The sequence below is a fragment of the Gallus gallus genome, chromosome 2 (genome assembly GCF_016699485.2).
Source record: "Gallus gallus isolate bGalGal1 chromosome 2, bGalGal1.mat.broiler.GRCg7b, whole genome shotgun sequence".
Taxonomy (NCBI): Eukaryota; Metazoa; Chordata; class Aves; order Galliformes; family Phasianidae; genus Gallus; species Gallus gallus.
The window spans coordinates 127,286,096-127,301,722 of NC_052533.1; the positions used below are offsets into that span (position 1 = coordinate 127,286,096).

Sequence of the window (15,627 nt, forward strand, 5' to 3'; positions counted from 1 at the left end):
AAATATATATCTTCTTCGGAATGAGCCCAAACCTACTGCAGAACACTCTACGGTGTTGAGACTTTTGACATTGTTTTGCTTTGTCCCAAATAACAATAACAGAAGTAATTTCAATATAAACCCAGTCCTGACATTTTCTTTCCTCTATCAGTGCCTATTTTGACTGTTAACTTCCAGGAATTTTCCTTTTCATACTGGAGGAAAAAAAATGTTTGCTTTAGAAGCACATGAAAAACTGCTTTGAAAACAGTATAAGCATTTCCTAAGGGTTCCAGTGGGACTGATACTCAAAGAGCTCGAAGACAATCTTCTCTTCTATTCAAAGACTTCTTAAAGTAACTCCCTATGTCAAAGAGCACAATCTTCAAAGAGAATACAACAACAAGAAAAGGCAGAGTTGTTTGGGGCTATCTCATTTTTACTGGTAGCAAGTTTTGGACCTAAGAGAACTTTCTGATGTGATGGGAAAGTCTGGTCTGTAGGTGTCTTCAAAGAAAATTTTTTCTCTCATCCTTACTTGAAAGAATAACATCCAAATATAAAAACAATTAAATATATTGGTCTGTAGTGACACCATGAGGGAAAAAAAATAATCAAATCTGTTTATAAAAAGTTCAAATTCATATCTACAAGCACTACAGGAGGCTGATACAATAGCATGCAGTCAAGGCTGCATGGTATGCAAAGTTCCTGTTTCACAGCTAATAAAACCCTAACCTTGTCCATTCCCTGCCTTGTTGCAATGTAAATAAAATAAGTTAAATTCTTTAAAATGGTTTAAGTTAGCTTGTTTTACTCTTCACTGTTGCACACTAAGAACTGTCAGGGTTCTCAGTGTCAAGCAGTTTTTTTTGGAAGAACTACATTATTCTAACTTCAGAGCTTTCTTAGAACACAATTTTGTCCTTGTACATCTCATTTTCATTAAGTAATTAAATTTTCTTTCTACTCTTATTATGCCTGTACAACTCCTACTCTCAACACAAATATAAATGTACAAAAACATAATGTACAAATGTACAAAAATGTATAAAACAAAGATCTTTACGTAGATGTTATACAAGTGATAATTAATCAATGTACCACAGATCAGGAAATTTTGTTTCTTGGTGGTAAATTTGCATGATGCTTTCATAGAAATGATTCTGAAGAATTCTGCTGAAGCACACAAAGTGGTACACACACCTCTTTGTGTCAGCGTTCAGTCTGGGCATCAGATATTACACACAGAGGTGTGATGCACAGTCCTGTCATTAAGAGCGATTTATGCAACATGGAAACAATTTGGATTAAATATCTCTCTGCTCAAAACCACCAACAAAACAGAATACAGAGACCTGAAACTGAACTATTTTGACGCACAAAAAACAAATCCTCAAAAACTTGTTCAGCCTTTCTATGTGGCCCAAGGATCCCAAAGAGGTGGATTAGTACAGACAGCTAGTTATTGAAGTAACAGGATGTTACTTTAAACCAGCACTGTTGCTCCAACTCATCAGTTCCTGTCATTTCTTTCACTTCTTCTCTCCAAACTACACAACAATTACAGGCACACTGTATAACTATGTTTGTACACTTCAGACTCACTTTGTGCTAATAAGAAAAAAAGTGTTTTTTAGGCCTCTTCGGGTTTTTAAATTTAGACTGTTCAGAGTTTAGCAGTTTCATTTTTAACTCTATACCAAGAATTAGAACATTGGTTGAAAAAATAAATCTTGAAGTATCTTCTCTGTAGAAGCTGTTTTCTAACTAAAAAAATAAAAATTACATTGCACATTGAAACTATTAGACATGATACAAACAGAAGGACAGCAGGGATGCTTTAAACTTTCAGGAGAGAAAACACGGTTCACTGAATCTTGGCTGAAATTTTCCAGAGGCAGACTCATGTTTGGAAACGCTATTTGACTTCTAATTGTGAAAACTGTCAAGGTTACCCAAGGTCTAGATCCTCCAAAATACCGAGACTTCTAATAAACAAATTAGGTATGTCGCTATTTTTGAGTGCTTGAGTTTGTAATGACCTACGTGCGCTCAAACTCTTCTATGATTATGAAGTTCAGCCACCAGCAGTAGCTTAAAACCCCTTAGGATTTAAGGCCGCTGGAGACATTACAGGATGAGGTCACCTACAACAGTCCTCTGCCCCAAGCAGACTCCACCAAGACTGCTCCTGACATGTTTACCTGATCAGGTCTTTAACACCAACAACAGCAACAACTTCGGCAACCCTCCAAGCAAACCGCTGTAGTACTTTGCTATCCCGTGAGACGTTCTCCTTGCTGTCCAACTTCAAATATTTGCTGCAATTTAAGCCTTTCAATTCTTGTTCTCAGAGGATGTATGAATAATAAGTAAAAATACACAATTTTGTTATTCACATGAGAAAGAAAAAAAGCTTTTTGGCCTAGAGGGTGTCTTCCATGCACTTTTAGGATACAAAAGTCATATGAACTTTGTCATATAGCACAATTCACCTTCCAAAACTGCCCAAGTGCCAGCTCTTTGGCATGAATAATTTAGTGATCAGAGTAACAGCTTTTAAATAATCCTACAATTTAAGACAAACTCAAAGAATGGATTCTGTTTACTAACTGAATTATTTATGCATAGCACCAAATTCTTAGGCTTGGTTCTCAATTATTCTATAATAACGGGGGAAGAGACATACTCAAAGAGAAAGGCTCCTAAATTCAATACTAGTTGGAGAAACACTCTGTTCACATAAATTACCTTATTCTGTTATTGAAATAATTCTCCTTTTGTGGTTAGACTACCCAAACAGGATTTAACTAAATCAGCCAGTATTTGACTTGCAGAGTTAAAAAAAAAAAAAACACAAAAGTTTAATAGGTTGGTCTGTCCTCTTTGCCTAAGGGAAAAAATACAACAATAATATATTTTTAGTCTACATGTCAGGCCGGCACAGCCTCCCATACTGAATGCCTGCAGAGCTGTACGATACAACCACAGATAGCATAGAAACTATCCACACTGGATTCCTAATACTGACAGCTCTCCGACTGAATTATTCCCCGCATCTTTTTATCTTTTTTAATGACAACCCACACACAAGAAGCTCCTGTACTGGCCTTCTGTCATAAGAGGCTCAGAAGATCTCCTCTGCTGAGGTTCACATTCTCCTCACGAAACAACGAAGATAAAGTACATTACATCCATTACATTCATTATGCAGTCTCGTCTGTTAGCTGCCTCTGAACTGAAATGAATGAAATTCTGCACAGAGATTAACTGCCAACACCAATAATACTTTTATTAAATGTGTGACCTGATAATTTTCTGTTTATCTCATCTACAAACAGTTCCTATAAACCTAAACACCTAAGTTTCTTATTCCCTCAGTTATGAAAATGCATGCAGCTCTCTCTGTTCTAGGATGTCCTTCCTGTCAGCATCTGAAAATGCGACATGGTATTCATGCAACTAATTAAAAACAAAGCAAAATGAATATACATTAACACTTCATTTAAAATTTTCTTTTAACTCAGAGGAGGAAATCAAAGGGTTGGAATTAGAGGAAATACATTGAATCCATAGACTAGAAAGAAGACTATATCAAATTAATTCATCATCTGCTTAAATAAAATCAGACCAAAGCAGCCAAGATTTTGGCCAAAGAGCATTTCCAATGGAGTGAACTCCATCTAGCTTTATAAATGAAGTTTTTATTAAATTCTTTACCATCTTCAGTCATATTATGGTATTTCATTTTTGTGAATCAATTGTCACATTATACATTTCCGAACGATAAGTACTCCGTATGAGCAATATTACTGTTTCACCATGATTATATTCTAATGTATTTGATCTGGTTGAAACCCAAGGAAATATTCTGCCTAGGGTAACAGATGGCTTTTGAAATTTTTGTTGCTATTCCAGAATCTTTAAGTCACCCAAAATGCATCTACTTAAACATGATACTGTAGTTACTGCAAAACATGATCTACATGTTCACTGTTTAATATTTAACAATCTGGATACCATTCTTGTTTGGAAATAATTCTACTGAAGACAGAAATCATTACCCTATCATTGCTACAATAAATAGATTTGCCTTTTAACATTTTTATCATCAATATTTTATAACTAAAAGTAAATTATTTTTAAATTAAAATGAAATAATAGATTGAATAAGTGCAAGTGAATTTGAGCACCTGAGTAGCATGAGCTCACAAGTTATTATCAGTTAGATATCACTTCATTGTAGTTCATGTAAATCCTATGTTAGCATTGTGTTCCATGCTAATACAATACGCCTTACAAAGGGGCAGGAGGTTTTACAAAGCGATTGTGTATCTTAATGAGACCTAAAATGTCATGATATCATGATACTGTACAAATGTAAGAAACACGTTAATTCACAATACGTAAACTCAGCACACTACTCTTGCAAGCTAACATTTAGCTGTTTTTCTCCACATTAAGTTTCAAGCAAGTTTTCCTTATTAAAAGTTCACCATACTTGTTGTGAAAACTCTTATATAATGCTCATTAAAAAAATCCTCTGACAAAAGCTATATATAAAAAACACCACAAATACTGTAAAAAGCAAAAGGATAAATCTGAGCAATCTGCTTCAATGACACCTTTAGTTATACTCCTCATTTAACACACACTTCTCTCCAGCACGAACAAAGCTGATGAAAAACCACCCCATAGAAAGAAAAAAGCTATCATAATAGAAACAGGCTCAATCCAATGCCTACCATCCATTAAAAAATAACTGTTCTTAAAAGGACTGGTCACTCAGGTGGCCAAAACAAGCACCACATCATTCAGCCTAATTCAGTACTCCATTCCAGCCTAATTCAGTACTCCATTCCAAACAGCTGCCTTGTGAGCTGCGAGGCAGAAAGACCAAAAGTTGGCCCATTCAGTAGTTAAGCTTCATTATGAAAAGCTCCTTATATCCTTATATTGTTCACATTGCCATAAATAACATTACTACTTATTCAATGGCATGATTCCACTTCTCCTCACAATGAGCAGTTTTTTGTTGACATCGGGGTTCGCTGGGAATAAAACATCACTTAACCCCAAATAAAATTGAGCAAATTAAGAGTTGGAAATACTGATTCAATGTCATCGTTTGCTGAAAGCCTTAAAAACAGGGAAACATAAAATGATTGCCTGTATTCAGAAGTAATCACTGAGAAAGAAAACCCACAACGATCTTTGAGAGTGTGAAGCATATACTGAAATTTAGTAAAAGCTGACATTTGAACAAACACTGCTTGCTTTTTGTAACATTTATATCCCGAGCTCAAACATTCCTTTTTTGAAATGCTAAACTGAGCAAAATGCTCACAAACATTTCAGCAGAAATACATTTACCTGAGAGTCACTGATATAGACGACCCATATTTTGAGGTTTCCAGAATTTACCATGATATAACATCAATAGGTAACAAAATAAATGAAAGCTAAAATTTAAAAAAAAAAACCTATAAAAATTCCTAGTCACAGAAAACATAGCATTGAAGAATATAGATATATCTATATTAAGAGCAAGAAAAAACGTAGAAAACAACAGCAAAATAAACAAACAAACAAAAAAAGCAAGCAAACAAAAAGAACACCCACATCTTATCCATGGAAAGCAGCTTCTTACTCTTGCAGCACAGAGATTAGGGCAAATTTGGAATAGCATGGTATTTCACTATCTATATCTATCTATATATACACTATATATACACTATTCCAAGATTACATATATTCCACCCACATATATATATAGGTCACTATTCAGTATTAAGACTCATGAGTAGCTATTTATAATATATCTGATTCAATACAATGCTGAATTTGAAGATCTGCAGTGAAAACTTGTTCCTCATCGGTTCATGGAACATGCCATCCATAACCAGCACAGATTGATCAAGAGACTGAAGGCCAGCGGGACCAACAGTCAACAGGAGAGAGATGGATCTCCCATATGGCATTTGTGAAAAAGAAATATGAGCAGTTTTTGACTTTCAAAACAGATGGACTTCAATAGTGAAAAACAAATCCCAAATACATACTTTCAGAGTGAAAAAGCACTGCTGACATTTCTTATTTTTAAACTCAGATTGGTGACCAGAGCATCTTATTTTCTTGGACAAATCTTCTATTTTCATTGGCAAGTGGATTTTAAAACATTTATGTCAGGACAGAAAACTATGCCCACACAAAAACTTTCAAACCAGACTTAGTGCTAAATTAATTTTGCATTATTTTACACATTCATTTATCCAACTTATAATTTCCTGCATAATTTATTTATATCATCTAAAAGTGTTAGCAAGCGTGTAAACATGTTATATCTGCATTACATGTTTACTTCAACAAAATTAAATAACCGTTTGTTGGTTTGTTGTTTTATCAAACAGTAAAACACACCAGTAATAGGATAAAATAGAACCGACTACTAACACATATATCCTTTGGCCTGAAGTATTACCTGCTTGGGTCTCATCTTATACACATAAATGAGTAAACCGATTATTTGCAGGGAATGATAAGGATTATTCCTTCTTCCTGTTTCCTTGAGTCTCCCACCAGTTTCTCAATGGTATTTTTCCTTCTCTATTTTATGCCATAGGAGACCCACACGCTAATTAACTTTGAAGTCTTTCCAAGTGATACACTCAAATAGCTCTCTGCATGGCACTGTCAGTCTGCCAGGGCTCGCAGGTAAAGCCATGCCGATGCCAGCAGTGGCATGCTAGGTGTGGCTTGCATGGCCACGTGGTTAAGAAAGCCTTCTTAGAGTAATGGTGTCATTCAGGAAACAAGTTTTATGATCTCCAGCTTACAGAGCTCACCTCCCCTTCCTCATAGGAAGACAGAATTGCAGGGAAGTGTATTAGCATTAAGCTAGATTTTTTCATTTAGACCTTCATTCTAGCATATTAATCCCTTCTTTAAATAAAATGACGACTGCCAGCATTTAATGTCAGGATCCCTTTCTAGATCCCATTAAGGCTAATTCCAACCAAAATAGAATTATTTACTAGGAAAAGTTTCCATTATTTATCCTTTTCATGAATCATTTAGAGACTTCATGCCAGCAATGGCAAACATTCACGTTCATCTTACAAAAAGTGGACAATATATTATGCATGCTGCCCACCGATTTAGCCTTTCAGAAAGTCTCTTGTAGGCCGCTTATCAATAATGCCACTCACTGTCTAAAAGATAAATAGAAGTCCTTCTAGAATGTATGAATAAATAATATTTGCCTATGGTTCCAACCAGCAGGCTGTTAAAACCAGTGTGCTGTGTGACATCACCTGGCAACACACGCTTCAGAGAAACATATTCGTTAGTCCTGCTCTCAAGCAGGACGTCCATTATTGATGAGTCTTCCTGAACTCTTTCTTAGGCTGACTTACCTATGGAAGCATTTGGCTTTTGTTACGTTTAAAACAAAATCCCTGCAAGACTGAGTACATACGCTGCCCCTGCAAACAATTGTTCATTCTTTTAAACACTATTTGTTCCAGTATCAGAATAATTTTGTAGTGACAAACCTTTCAGCGCTGCCTGCCTCTTCAGAGAGCCAAGGACAAACCACACATCGTGCAGCTTCAGATGCCCTTCATGTGCCAGTCATACTAAAACTACCAGCAATGCTTGCCTATCACACACAGCACACATACTTCTGAGAATGGGAACTCCTCGGGGCATGGTTCTAGGACAAACTTATTACAAGAAAACTTGCATGTATAAGCAATATCAATGAGCTCCATAGGATTACTCATGTGCAAATTATTCATGAATAAGCACTTACAAAATCAGGATCTTTGGCATCTACAAAAAGATCATTTATACTTGCATTTCTCAGCATGTGATGGAAAAGACAGAATAAATTTTCAATTGTTCTAAGGGCAATTTTATTGCCACTTTAAGAACAGTCACTTTCCAATGACTAATGAAAGTAATTATTTTGTTCAATTATCAGGATGATGAATATTACATTTTACGGTTTAAAGAAAAGAAAAGCCTAAAAAGCCCACCCAAACTAAAATGTAACTCAATCAAAACTCTCTGGCAGCAACAGCTTGTACTGTGCTGTTTAACTGGCTTTACTCCAGTAGCTTAAAATTTAAGAGTCAGCTTTATGTAGAAATGCAGTAAGTGAAAACTGGAAAAAAAATCCCACACCTACAGCTGTCACCTAAAATTAAACACAATGTTTTTCTCCAAACCCCAAGTGTACTTTCAAAAAGGTGCCATGTGATCACAGTTAGCTACTGCACTGCAGTGAAGAACATGTATAAGTCACAGCAGATAAACTAAATTCTTTCATTAACAATGCTAAAAAACATAAGAAGAAAATGTAAGAAAAGTCAAAAAACAGGTGTGATTATCTCCAACTTTCTAAACAGGAGATATTTACACCACTTTGAGAGTATCCTGAAATTAAGATGTACTTATAGATAGCTTTTTTTTGTTGTTTTGTTTTTTTGCTTGTGTTATGCTTTGTAACATAGGGAAAAAAACAACAACAAAAAACAAAGACCAACCAGCTAACCAAAAAAAAACCCTAACCATATTTTGGAGGGGAAGGAAAAAATGCCCTAGAATAGATAGACTGGTGTTAAATACAATAATTCCATAAAGAGAGCTACACGATACTGGAATACTATCAACAACTTGGCTCATGCAAAACAGTAAGTAATCTTCATCACCTCAGAGGGAATGGATTTAATGTCTCCATCTATGTGCAAATGCTTACTGTCTCGCTGAGATATTCACAAAACATGACAATATTCCACACCCATAGCAATATTTTTAATTGAACTGGGTCAAATTTGAAAGTTTTTATAACACAAGTTGTAGAATCAAAAATACTTACTACTAAAAACCTGTACTTATAAAGAAGTTTATTTATAGCATCATAGAGTGCCACGTATTAGTAAGGCCCCAGTTCTGCAAATACACTTATTGCATAGCCAATACGAGATACGAAGATTAGATAATCGGGTAGTATTCTTGAAAGACTACTTATTTTCCTCGTATTAACATAGTTATAAAACAAGATTAACTATTTTGGCACATATAAAATAAACAGCGTGTACCAAAGCAAACAATAAAAATGTACTTACAAAATCAAAATCTCCATCTTGAGGGACTTTCCAGTTATCGGGGAAAACATTTTTAGATATGTGGTAAGGTTCGTGCATGTTCTGATTACAGTTTTCAGGGCTTTTATTCTTAGAATCCTGTTTATCAAAGTAGTCCATGAAAGAAGGTCTTTGAACTTGAGGTGAAGTAGCATTTCCTTGGTTGAAAGAAAAAAAAGAAAATAAGAACAATTTAAAGATGTAAGATGTACTGTGATATAAAATTAACTCAATTTACTAAGTTTCTTGGAGTTTACAGAGACTAATACAGTCATCTGAATGTGGTGCAAGCCTCCATTTGTCCCCTGAGGATCTTCGGCATAAAAGCTCACAGCCGAAGAGCGATATATTTGTAGCAAGATGCAATGTGGAGAAATGTTCAAGACATTTCAGAGCTGCACACACTGATAATATTAGAAGTTACTTCATGTGATATCTATTTGTTGTTATAGAAACTGAATAACACAAGGTGCTAAGCATCCCTCTGGGCTCTGAATGCCCTTAACTTTAAGGCCTAGTCCACATGCACTTGTAGTAAAGTAACAAAATACTGCAGTTTCGCAAAAGGTGGGACTTCAATTTAGAAGAACTTGCAAAAAACAGCCACACAAACCGTGTCAAAATGCTGCTTAATCAAACTTGTTGCCAGTGATTCTTAGCGTATTATGGGATCACACTTTCCAGATGGCTGTAAAGCACCCATCTTTATGGCGTGGAAACCCTGCAGGATTTTTGTCATCAGTTATGCAGCTGCAAGAGCTTTATGAAGCACATCAAGGCCAGTGCAAACCCCTGGTCTATTATCCTTCTCCTGAAAATAAACTAAAATAAATATATATCTACAACCTTAAACGATTTGGATCTGTTTTCATTTGTGGGACTTCAAAATAAGTTCATTAATAAACAGAACAATAAATAAAACATAAGAAATGTTTTAGTAGCTCTACATAGCTGTCTCCTCTGAGATTATACGCTGCATAGCATTATGATTCATGAAATGCATACTTGCTTACAACAGTATAATACACTCTACATAGAGTGAAATGAAATACATTTCTACAAGTAAAATATGAAGCAGGAAGGAAAATATAAATAACCAAGTTGAAAAAAAAATGCAGGGAGGACTACGCCCTTTAATTATAAGCATAATAAAAGAATTAGGAATTTTTACATGAACTACTTGTTTTAAAAAGAGAAAAGGAATAACACCGGAAGACTGTTTTTAAGCTAGCTGTTGGCACAAATACCAGGACTTGCTTATCTTCACGTCTGGCCTTATTTTTGTTTTCGTTAACTCATCAGATGTTTATTCCTCCACTTTCACCTCTTATCTCATCATCTTCTCCTGTGATAACCCATTCACTCGGTATGGAGTTTTTAATATTCAATCTAATTTTGCTGCATAATGAATTGCAATCCTTTTCCATTAATCCATTTCGGCACTGCTCTTTTTCATAGCATGTTGATTTATCCTTTCGTTTCTGCCAGTACAATTTCTCCTGAGATTTTGAATGCGTTTTTTTCTGCCTTGCATTTTATCCTAGACTTTACTGCACTGAGCCCAGTTGCTACTTTTCCACCCCATAATGATTCCTCCATTCAGTCTGCTACGTTTCCATATAAATCCCTTCCCCCCATTTGAACCAAGTTTTCTTTCAGTTGCAACCATATTCTTTTCTGATCCTACATCTTAGTTCTCTCTACTCACTATTTGTTTTTTTATTTAATGGAAATTGTATATTATTTTCTTATACAAAAATATACCAGGAACTAAACTCCAGCTTGAATTTAGCAGACTGCACGGCAGTTATCCTTCTCCCAGAAGCTCCCAGGTTTGTCCCACTGAATCCAAATTGCCTGAATGAGGTTTATGGATCACTGGACTAAGAGGCAGTGGATAGGATAAGGAAGAAACAGCAGGGATGCCAAACAATACAGCAGTAAGTACTAATGGGCAAAAATGGAAGAATCTATATTTCAGCAAAGCATGAATTCAGAAAACAGATTGAAGAGAAAATAGTAGTATGTGAGGAGGAAAAGGGGATAAAAACAGAATACAACGCACAATCTTAACAAAATGTTTATTATTAGAATTTCTATTTATTTATTACTTGCTGAATACTGCTACAAATTCATGAAAGTATTTGTATCAAAAAGATAGGACACCACACCAAGGACCTTTCACATTTCAGTTCTTTGAAATCTGAAATTGGGCTTTGTTGGCCCAGTCTGTTGGTCTCAGAAACACACTGTAAGTAAAAGAATTGTAAGAGGGAGAACTAATTCTAAATAGGCATTTCAAAGTAAGAAAGAATACGCATTCCACTCTAATGCATGTTTTGATCAAATTCAATTGATGTCACCTATAAAGAAAAATGTCTTCATAGTGATATATTTCCAACAGTGAGGTATTAGCATTAAATTGATTTTAAATTCCTTTAAAATCCCTTCAATGAACTATTATTACTGTCTACAAATAATACAGTAAGTCAAGATCTGTTCCCCTGAAATTCAGGATCTATACCTAACTGTTTTTCTCACTCAAGTTCTTCAACTTCTCCATTTTATGGTCACTACAGCCAAGTTGCCATTGACTATCCATCCCAACCAGTTGTACCTTGCTCGTGAATAGTAAATCCAGCTGTGCGTTACCCCTCTTCAGTTAATCCAGTGTGAGTATCATGAAATGATCTCTGATGCCCTCCAGGAGACTCGTGGATTTCTTGGATTCCACTGAGGTGCCCCTCCCAGCTGATGTTAGGAAGGTGTAAATCCCTGTGACCGACCACTAATTCCCTACAGTGGGAGAAAATTCAGATGATGGGCAAGGGCAATGTGCCCATGAAGTTAAGGGAATAATGTAAGGTTTCATCATACTCTGAAGCTCCACGGAGTAACGTGGGGTACAATCACAGCTGTTGCAAAGAAAACTAACTTCATCTCAACACAGAGAAGACTAATTTTTGTTTCAGATGAACAGCTACGCCAGCTGGTGATGTAAACGTTTATCCCTGAGTTCATTAAATACTGTATACCTCCCCAAGTTATATACTCCTCCCATACTGCTCTAGCTATGTATGTAGCTCAGGCCACCACCGACTTAAAAACTGAACAACTAAAAAAGTAACTTCAAAGAGAGCATCTCTAGCTTGAGCTGCCTGTAACCCATGTAATCCTTCCCAGCAACTGGGGACATCTAGTGTCAAGAGAGTGAGTGTATAACAGAGACCTTAATGGGGATCATCTTGTTGCTTTGAATGAACTGTACACTGTAATTCCAACATTTTGATGAGTGTAACTTACACTTGCATTATGATTTCAGCATATTTTGTAACAATTCTAAATCAAAAGTCCCACATAACGTCAAATATCTTCAAATAAGTAAAATTGCTACTAAATATTACACAAAAAGAACCTGACCAGCGTGTATTGCAACCCCAGTGGTCCTACATTAAAAAAAAACAACAGAAAACAAACCAACAAGGTCTGTGCTCCAGAGACTTCCTCAAGTTGTTTCAAGACCTTTTCCACCTCCTCCACTGTCTAGGTGGCTTTTATCACAATCTGCAGGTGCAGAAGCGGTCCCTTCCCAGCCTACATTCCTAAGGAAGTGTCTCCCACGATTTCTTGTTTCTTTTGTCTTGCAAATCTACAGAGGAAAGCTTTCTGCTTTTGCCTAAAGCCACAAGTTTCTCAGCCTTCCCTACTGGGGCAATCTCCGTCTACTTGACCACCATTTGCTTAGATCAGAGCAGTTGGGAGTCTACCAGAGAACTAAGAAATGCATCCAGGAAATGTCTGACTGCAAATACATGTCTAACAAAGTACTCATTACTGATTTTGCACTTTTCATACCAGTGACTTGCACACCCAAGCCAAGTCTCAGTCAATATACAGGGTAGACAGCTAAGAGGGAAAAATTAAAGTATAAAACCAGCATTTCTTAAACTACTGAGAATTCTATCATCTAAGAGAAGATTTTCATTTGCTTTACGATATACTTTGTTATCAATAATTGCAACTGGTATTTAAGTGGAAAATCCAGATATTTTTCAACCAAATAAAGCCTTCAGATTTTTTGAAGAGTCTATGAACTCAAGTTTAAAAGCTTTGTATGGAAAAGGATTTCTGCACAAAATATTTCCTTCCTACCTGAGAATGGAACTTGTAAAATTACTTTAACAACTTTAGATCTACTTTTTTCCACCTTCTGGAGAAAGGGAAAAAAATTAAACGAGAGTCCTGTTATAAACTTACTACTCTGTTCCAGCTGAGTGGAGCTTTATTTCTGCTTTCTGCAAAGCAAAGAAAATCCACATTAAGCCAGCATTTTGCAACAGCTCTTGACCCAGAATTGCCAACATATTTTTTTCTTCAGAATAGATTCCATTTGTAAAACCTACTCCTACTAATGGAATAAACAAGCAACTTAATTACCAATTACAGAGGAGGTCTCCAGCCTTGTAACAAGCATAGAGACATTTACCATTTTTTTCCTCTCACTTAAACAAAGCTACATCAATGAAATGCCAATGCCCGGGCTAAAGCACTGTTGAAATCAACCCATAATTAAGCTTCTTTGCTGGGTTCTTATAAATTCATAATTACTCCATTCAAACTAAGACATCCTAATTGCCCAAAAAAGGAAGACAATTTTTAACAATTGTTTTAAACTGCTAGAGAGCTATCTAAAGATCCAAAGAATTCTCTGGGTCTGAGTCTCTTTTACAGAAGAGATAATTCTCCAGAGATAATAAGTGAAGCACTAAAGAGATAATTAGAAAAGTATTGTCTGAATTAGGTTGTTGAGTAATTTTAAAAGCCATTTATGAGAACATCTGAGAAACCAACATGGAATAACTAACAGCGCTACAGGAGAAAAGTCACGCCTTACTAACTCCTATTAGCACAGCTATTCTTTTCTATTACTATAGGAATGCACAACGGTATTATACTGACATCACTTGACTGGATTTTCCAAAAGTGCTAAAACTCCACAGTAGAGAATGAGATAGGTGTTACGAGCCCCCACCATAAATCCAATAGTCCTTCATTCTTGTAAATTAACTATGAGAAATAAGCATACAACAGAAAACTTTCCCAATTCAGAAACATCTTCCAATGAAGTCTTGATTGAAAAGAACTATCTCTTGAGACTCTAGTTTATGCTATGAATTCATCTCTTAACACTGACTACACACTCTTCTGCATTATCTGTACAAGAAGTCACGTGGAGACTTGTTCACATCTACAGAGGGGTTGTACGTGAGTCTAGCCCATGGTGAGGCTGTTAAGTGGTCCTGGGTCATAGGTTGTTATAAAAAAAACAAAACAAAACCTTACAAATAGCTTTTTCTTTTAAGTTGAAAAACAACTGTGGGACCATACTAATAAGTATGTACTTTAGTTAACCAAGTGGTCACCTCCTGTTACAAAGACTGACTTCTTTGGCACACTCTTACACAGGATGGATTTTAATCACTAATAAACTAATTAATAAAATCAACTCTCTGAATTCTACTTTCAAATTCTTACACTGGATATGTAACTGGTAGTGCTACCTGCCATCAGTCCCAATTTTTCTTCGACTCCATGTTAAACCTCCCAAATTTAACTCATTCCTCCCGCATCTCTGTTCTCTGCATCGTGTTCCCTTCTGTTAGGTACACACTGCATCATCTCTGCTCACAGCACATACAGCCACACAAAGTAGGAAAGCATAAATGTTATTTATTGCTAGGCTGTATGTGGTATGCTAGGGGAGGATAACAGACCTCTTTGTTCCAAATCCCTGTTTTATTTGGGCACAACCCACTATTTGTGAAAAAAATATATGCATGTTTTTAATTATTTTCTGTCATGGCTCCCAGAGGCCTCTAAGCATGGGCACTTATAAAAAAAATTATTATTGTTTCTTATTCTGTTCTTGAGCAGAGAAACAAAAGACAGAGGGAAACAAATGCGAAACTAAACACAAGAGTATTACAAAAAACATTTGTCAGAAGTATTTTGCGTCTCTAAGAAGGAAATAAAATCCCTCTCCCTAGTTAGCTAAGTTTATTTATCTACATTGCTTGCAAGTGTTTTGTTATTCAGAAGTATTGAAGTGCACTTTCAAGCTACCTGTTCTGCTGTATTACTATTGAGTTATGCAAACATGTAGGAAATGCCCGCTGTGCCCACATTGCTGGGACACTGCACGCTGGAAAAAGCAACCCAACACAGAAATCTTGTATCACTGTCAAGCACGAAGGAGCACAGATCTGTGTCTGCTTCTCAGGGAGAGCAATGATTTGCACACTGTCACATTCCCGGTGACATTTCTTTAGGACACCTGCTATTGCTCCTGCTTCAGTCCATAACATACAAATCACAGAAGCAGAGGAAAAGCAGCTAAAGTAGACAAGATTTATATTTATTTACAGCTGAGAGATGTGGGTGCCCTATTCCTGAATTACTTCTAACTTTTAAGCATTGGACAACTAATGCAGAACAC

General features: G+C 36.0%; 1 protein-coding gene across 5 annotated transcripts in view; it reads right to left on the reverse strand.

The window, feature by feature from the left end:
• Window positions 1-15,627, reverse strand: part of STK3 (serine/threonine kinase 3) — a 151,520-nt gene that overhangs the window by 38,179 nt on the left and 97,714 nt on the right. For all 5 annotated transcript variants that reach the window (XM_046925701.1, XM_046925692.1, XM_046925707.1 and 2 more), the window contains one exon: window positions 9,114-9,289. In XM_046925701.1, coding sequence (XP_046781657.1) covers window positions 9,114-9,289 — 176 coding nt within the window. The remainder of the gene's footprint in view (window positions 1-9,113; window positions 9,290-15,627) is intronic.